Source organism: Ictalurus punctatus, chromosome 27 (genome assembly GCF_001660625.3).
Source record: "Ictalurus punctatus breed USDA103 chromosome 27, Coco_2.0, whole genome shotgun sequence".
In the NCBI taxonomy this organism is placed as follows: Eukaryota; Metazoa; Chordata; class Actinopteri; order Siluriformes; family Ictaluridae; genus Ictalurus; species Ictalurus punctatus.
The window spans coordinates 17,445,001-17,452,500 of NC_030442.2; the positions used below are offsets into that span (position 1 = coordinate 17,445,001).

The window sequence follows — 7,500 nt, forward strand, 5'->3', positions numbered from 1 at the left end:
TTTGCTTCTTCTTCTTTTTCGCATGCAAAACCCAGCCGCCTTCATTATGTTTATTTCTCTGAAAAGTGGTCTCTTATGTAATACGTTGCTTTCTCTTCTAACGTAAATATTTCTCTGCAACATTATACTTTTGGATGAGTAATGTTTGGAGATCTAAAATGTTTCTGTACTGACTCGATAAAGCAGAATTCATCAAATAAATATCTATAACAAATTTATGCTAAACAAGGAGTCCCTAAGACTGTTGCACAGTACTGTGTATTTTACTCATTTGATTTATTTCATTTAATTTTAGTTTATTTTTAATTTAATCTTAAATCAAATCTTTCTATTAATCCTGAATTCACTTCTTTTAATTTGAACTTTTAACAAAACCACAAATGAACACATTTTTGTCCCCATGCCTATAGTTTATTATTGAACAGAGAAGTGTTTATTTAATATTAACAAGTTTTCTAAACCACATACCACAATATCAGGCAAAGCAATATTATCCGTATCACATGTTTTAACTGTGTTCAGTGGCATTATTCAACTCATGCACAGACTCCTTAGGGGAACTCTGAAATACAAGTATGAGGACAATGTTTATACCAATAAAAATCCAAAGAGTCCACTTGTAAAGGCCGCAGTAAGTCAGGGACACAGATATGATAATCAGCAGCAATATCTCCAAAATTAAGAAGTGGAAGAAGCTGTACCCTTCTGGCAGAACAAAGTAAAAAAGAAAGCTGCTCAGCACGGCGCATAACCAAGGAATAAATTCGGTCTTGTCCGCACCCTGCAGGGGAAGAGAGTGAAATTAGCTGGTTTACACACAAGCACACCAGTTTCCTGTACGACACACCGGCTGATCAAAATATAGAAAAATATTTAAACTACTTATAACAAAATATGATATCATGCACATTTAAATTAATCGTATAAAATATGTTCATTTTAAAAATGTACAAATAACGGTGCATGCGTTGGCTGTAGCATTTATCACGGCTGTATCATGGTGTCAGTGACTGTAGTGCGGCAGATGTTTACCATTTTATTCACAATCAACAGGCTCCATTCAGAGACCTTATATGGTGTTTCTCCTCCTAGATGCTTTATTACTCTTTTCAGTGCCTCATCATTGGTTCGGGATTTCAGCAGTCCCATGTCTTCATGATAGAGACAGTCCACAGCAAACACGTCATTCCTGTGAACAGAGTGTCTGCTGTCTGGTGCGATGTAATCCTGATCGAATGTGTGGTGGAGAGACACCAGAACGACGCGCTTGTATGAATGTTCTGCTGAGAGAGAGAGCGAGAGAGAGAGAGAGAGAGAGAGAGAGAGAGAGAGAGAGCTCACATAACATATATAATTCATATTTATATATATATTATATACAGAGGTTTTCAATAAAGGCTGCTTTCACACTTGCCCTGTTTTTATTTTAAGTACTGACCTGAACATTTTTGTGCTGATGTAAAATAAGTCGCCCCTTGCGATGCTCCCACTGCAAACGTGACAACGCTTTTAGCAGACCTAGCTAGTCTCACACTTGCTTTCTACATTAGATTTATTATGATCAGTAATGAAGATGAAATAAAGACTGGTGTAACTCTGGTGATCAGGGAGTTGTTTTGTCTTCGCTACAGCTTTGGAGGCCGAAAAGTTAGAGTTAGGGTTTTTATGCAACTTGACTGCATTGAACATCCCACACATACAATACACACTGTTTATGTTACACTGCAACACTGCCATTCAAATATTTTCTATTCAGTCCGTCGTAAATCGTCTCATTTTCACTCACTAACCAACCTGATCAGTTCAGGCAGGTAAAAATGTGCTTGATGTCACTTTTCATTTTTATTTGAACTTTTTGCAGATTTAGGTTCCCAAAAACACAGAAGGCAGCTTTCCTGTAGGACTACATAAAAACGTGTTCTGGAAAATGTGTGCTTACAGCTGAGGAAAAAACATGGGTAAATGTGAAAGTAGCCTTATGAATGAACGTGTGTTTACTGGGAATTCTTTCAAGAGCAGCTTGAATGTCCGTTCCAGCTCGAGACACAATCGGGATGAAAGCAATGAGGACATCACAGTCATTCTGCGAGTCCACTTCATGTAGCTTCATTTCGGATCTGAGACGATCCATAAAGTGCTTATTGGAGTTCATGGTTTTCCCTAAAACCAGAGGGTAGACACTGTGTACTGGAGATCAGAGAACAGAACATAAATATACAATAAATACACAAGAACATGAGCAGTGCAATCGTTCAGAAAGCCATGCTTCACGGTTTATACTCACAGAATGAAAAACATACAGTATTAAGTGTACAGGAGTTATAAAGAGACACATATTACATCATCCCAGGACTGCACTGCAGCACTTCATTATAAGGGTGAGTGATATAACGATATCATTGATTTCTCAATACTGTATATTAGCATTACGATCATGGATATTGTCAGGTGAATGTGCTCACAGGGCTTTCAGACATTTAAAAAAAACACTAATATAAGGTTTAATTTTTATTTTTTGCATTCACATCACATTATTTTCTCAATAAATATCTTAAAGTGGGATATTTTGGAGTGCTGTAGAACAAGAAAAGAGCAACAGCGCCACCAATGGTCGTAAAAAAAACGACACAAATCAAAAAAACCCTTCCATGCATAATTATTAGCATGACATCATAGCTTAGCAGTCAGGACCGTAAATGAATGCTTATAAACATTTAATAATGAACTCGTCAGGATTAAAAACACGCTGTTACTGTTTACTGATCATGTACAGATTATTCATTTTCTTTCACTGACTACAGTAATGCTACATGCAAACATTCAGAGGCTACACGAGCACAGCGAAGCAAATGCATCATCATCAGCCATGCAGAAGCGTTTATTAGTTAAGAATACATACCGGGAAGCATTCTGAAGTCAAATGAAAGCCCAGGTTTGTCGTGTGATCTGTCGAGGATCAGTTTAGGTGCAGAGAGACAGGAAGACTGATAAATTCACTTTCACTTTCGCTCTGTCAGGACATCTGTTAAGTCATGCATTTACAGGAAAGCAAATTTCAAATTCCTGTAAGAAGCCCCTCTCTGTGTGTGTGTGTGTGTGTGTGTGTGTGTGTGTAAACACTCTGTCTCGTGCTGTTGCAGAAAAAATAATCACTGACAGGGTGGTGTGATGGTGTGTGTGTTCCTGTTGGTCATTTTCCCATAACAGCATGTCCGGAAGTGATTGATTCATCTTATACCACAACAATTTACACAATTCCTGTTTTAATGCATTGGAGGATAAAAATGCTTTTTTTTATTATTTTTTTATTTATTTATTACTTTTATCCATTTAATATCGTGTAATGTCTGTAAAAACAAATGGAACTGAAGTAGAATGTAAAGTCTTAAAAGTGATTACGTGAAAATGCGTAAAAATGTGCAGCCATGTTTTAAAATCTCCGAGCACAGCAACCGTTTCTGTAAACTGTCAGTAACCGATCTGTTTATACAGAGACACAGAAAACAGAAGATTTAACCAAGTGTGTGTGTTTACTTTCTCGGTTTCGTATTCTAAAACAGATCTCACGTCTCACGTTTGTTCAGCTGTTGTTGTTGTTTTTCATGTGCATGCTTGGACATTGTGTATAGCTTTATTTTACTCATAATATTTAACATATAGTAAATAAAAATGAACATGCTTTAAAATGATACATTTTAGAATTATTTTATTTAATTTTATTTAATTATTTTATTTAATTTTATTTAATTTCAGCAGCAATGTCTATACAACTTCATTAGGCATGTGGAAGGCATTTTGAAGTCAAATTAAAGCCCAGGATTGTTGTGTACACTGTCGAGGATCGGTGTGAGACAGGTGGAGAGAGACAGGATGACTGCTAAATGTTCTCTGACTCTCTGTTAAATCGTGCATTTGTAGGAACCCTAAAGTGTAAGCGTGAATTTACAGCTGTTACAGCTGTTACAGTCCTCTACTCCTGAATATGAGGTGAAAGTACAGTACGTGGTGTAGATGAACGTTTTGCCTTAATTCACCTCTTCTCCTAAGGGTGAGTTAGAACAATGTTATCACTGTATATGATGAAATAAAGCTTGCAGTACAGTGACATTTTCACTGCAGTGCTCAGTGACAGTTAAACTTTCACAAGCTTCGATATTTAACCGATACCAGGACGTGCACTGCTGTCATGCACTGTTTAGATTATGTGCACGATGTTACATAAGCATTGCATTTTATATGGTTACTAGTCTGCTTTATTTCGAGCTTATTGTAAGAGATACTGCTGCAGTGCCTCCACCATGTCTTGTTGAAATGGGAGTGATTATAGATCCTTATACCACATCGGCGTTGGATTTTCAAATCTGGCCAGAAGGGGCTGATTAATTAGCTGTTAGCAGCTCTAATAGTAGTGCGGCTGCAAATGACAGGTTTATATTCATTTTATTCTTAATTCACAGGGTCTTAGGCATAATCTAAACCAAATAATAAACATGCTAAGTTTAATATACGAATAATAAACAGACATTTACTTAGCGTTTTTGGGAGGAGTCTCCAGTGTTAACACTTATACAGTATACAGCAACAGTATACAGCAAAAGTATAGGAACAGATAGTTTTAAAGTTAATTAAATCTCCCTCACACCGCAGAAAACTCATTTTTTTCCAGAAGTGCATGATGAAATATCACACTTCTGGGGAAAACCATACACTAGCTGTATTTATAACCCCACGGCGTCGGATTATTCAGCCATCATCGGGAATGAACGGCACGGCTGTTGAGCTATGCCAAAGGTGGAGGGGGCACTTGCGAAATACTTCTCTCCATCAGGTAATTTAGGGTGGTCAACTTTGCTATCCAAGCCATGTGAGGCCACCTCAGTGTTGGGGGGCAAGGCCTATGTGTTAGTTGTGACAGACAATACAGCGGTGGTCTCATATATCAACCACCAGGGGTGATTACGTTCATGCCCCCTGTTCAGGCAGGTGCAACTAATTATTCTCTGGGCAGAGGGAAAGTTTTTGTCAGTGAGTGCAATGTACAATGTGAGGGCAGACATCCTGTTGAGGAAGGGCTGAGGCCCAGGGATTGGAGGCTCCATCCACAACTGGATGTGTTTGGCCAAGAGGAAGTGGATGTGTTCGCCTCAGAGGAGACAACATACTGCCCGCTGAGGTTTGCCCTCAGTCCTCCCGCACCACTGGGGCTGGAAGCCATTGTGCACACGTGGCCGAGATCACGTCTGTACTCTTTTCCCCCAGTTGCTCTGCTCCCACAAGTTCTGGCGAGAGTTCGCCAAGACCGTCTATGTCTGCTGCTAGTAGTACCTTATCGGCCAGCTCGAATATGGTTCTCGGAGATAATATCCCTGCTAGACGGCACTCCTTGGGAGATTTTGTCTCAAGCTGGAAGGCTGATTTAAGACCCTCAGCCAGAACTATGGAAACCGTGGGTCTGGCCCCTGAGGGGCACCAGCTCATAGATTCTGGTCTCGCAAGTGAGGTTGTAGAGACCATATTGAATGCTAGAACACCATCCCCGAGGAAATTGTAAGCACTCAAGTGGCGATTTTTTGTTTTTTGTCTTGTGGTATTAGTTTAGTTTTCACAAACATCACATCAAAATTGATATTGTATCATATTAACCCTTATTATATCAGGCGAATGTAATGATTTCAAGTACACATAATGCCAAGAAATTCTTATATGGTTTAAATAATAAATTAAATACTGCTGCTGATACTATTACTACTACTACTACTAATAATAATAATAATAAATTATAGTATTACTGCATGAAACTTATGTTGTGATATTTTACTCAAGAATTCATTATTATATACTCAGTGAACATGCACAGCCATATAAAGGTTTTTATTTTTTATTTTATTTGTTTTATTTTCACAAACATCACATTACCATTTAGCATAAGCGTATGATAATTTTATTGATTAGAAACAAACATTCATGAAGTCTTTACACACAGATTCAGTCTTGTTATATTCTGTTACATTCTTGTCAGACTTCGTTTCCGATTTTAATGTTCTGTGCATTTAATAAGCATTAAATATAGAAACTACAAAATATAGTGGAGTAACATTAAATATAGTGGAGGTAATCTTAAACTTATGAACAATTACAAGGTAATATCAAGTCATACTAGTTTTGCGTAAGCAATTCTTCATTTACTACACCCTAACAGTGGTTCAACCAAGAACCCTCTCAGAAACAGAAAATCTCTGTTGTAAGGTTCTACATGAAACCTTTATTAATCAAAGAATCCTTTATATGTATATAAAGTATATGTTAGGATGATTGCAGAATGATTGATGTCAAAATACTCGTAAGGTTTGAAAGGAAAAGTTCTTTACTGTAATGAAAATGATGCTGATTCAAAAGAATTGATGAAATTTTAAAAAGTATTTAGAAGAAAGATTAGTGTTTATTTTATGTTTGTTGTGCAGTTATAGTTAGATTACGTTGCTATTTCGTTGCCATTATGTCAGGCTGCTGTATAATTAGAGTTATATTAGGCCGCTGTTTATTCGGCAGTACGTTAAGTTAATGTTTATTACCATTATATTAAGCTGCTGTATAGTCACAGTTACAGTCCCCCTCCAAAAATATTGGAACGGCGAAGCCAATTCATTTTTTTTTTGCTGTAGAGTGAAGACGTTTGGTTTTGAGATTAAAAGAGGAATATGAGAAGAGAGTTTAGAATTTCAGCTTTTATTTCCTGGTATTTATATATAGATACAGAACATAGCGCATTTTGTATCAGACCACCCAATTTGTAAGGGAGCAAAAATATGGGAACACATGACTGACGGGTGTTTCTTGTTCCCCAGGCGTGTCCTGTTAGATCGACTGTTTAAACAATAAATAGCTCTGAACATCTACTCTTCAGTTTCACCTGTGAAGACTGCATATGTTGTTATAAAGGATAAGCCAACATGAAGATCGGAGAGCTGTCTAGGGGAGAAAAGCGAGCCATTTTGAAGCTGGGAAAGAGGGAAAATCAATCAAAGCCTTTGCAGAAACACTGGGTAAAGCCAATACAACAATTTGGAATGTCATGAAAATGAAAGAAACCGCTGGTGTACTGAGGAACAGACACCGAACGGGTCAGTCAAGGAAAACAACAGCAGGTGATGACAGAGAGCTGTGAAGAAAAACCCAACAACAACTGTCAGTGACATCACCAACAAGCTCCACAGGGCAGAATTGAAGGCATCACAAGCCACCATTTGAAGAAGTCTTCGAGAGCAGAAATATCGAGGCCGTACCACAAGATGCAAACCAGTCATCAGCAGTACGAGTCAGAAAGTCAAATTGGAATTGGCAAAGAAATACAGAGATGATCCACAAAAGTTCTGGAACAAGATGAACCTCTACCAAAGTGATGGAAAGTCCAAAGTGTGGAGAAAGAAAGGATCTGCTCATGATCCAGAACATACAAGCTGATCTGTGAAACATGGTGGAGGTAGTGTCATGGCTTGGACT

The 7,500-nt window shown here is 37.9% G+C and overlaps 2 protein-coding genes across 4 annotated transcripts in view; both read right to left on the bottom strand.

The window, feature by feature from the left end:
• Window positions 1-389: 389 nt before the first annotated feature.
• Window positions 390-3,210, bottom strand: LOC128628669 (uncharacterized). 3 transcript variants are annotated; one of them, XM_053676556.1, is made up of 4 exons: window positions 2,900-3,210; window positions 1,999-2,187; window positions 1,069-1,283; window positions 390-781 (listed from the first exon to the last, which is right to left on the bottom strand). In XM_053676556.1, exons 1-4 carry the CDS (start codon window positions 2,907-2,909, stop codon window positions 509-511), a joined length of 687 nt encoding a protein of 228 aa, XP_053532531.1. In that variant the 5' UTR covers window positions 2,910-3,210; the 3' UTR covers window positions 390-508. The 3 variants fall into 3 exon arrangements, with proteins under 3 accessions (XP_053532531.1, XP_053532529.1, XP_053532530.1); XM_053676554.1 differs by having other exon boundaries at window positions 1,033-1,283; window positions 2,900-3,209; XM_053676555.1 differs by having other exon boundaries at window positions 1,033-1,280; window positions 2,900-3,208.
• A 2,652-nt stretch (window positions 3,211-5,862) lies between these two features.
• Window positions 5,863-7,500, bottom strand: part of LOC124627638 (uncharacterized) — a 6,177-nt gene continuing 4,539 nt past the window's right edge. The window contains exon 4 of the mRNA XM_053676553.1: window positions 5,863-7,500. This exon is cut by the window's right edge and continues 936 nt beyond it. The gene's annotated coding sequence lies outside the window, so the exon portion shown is untranslated.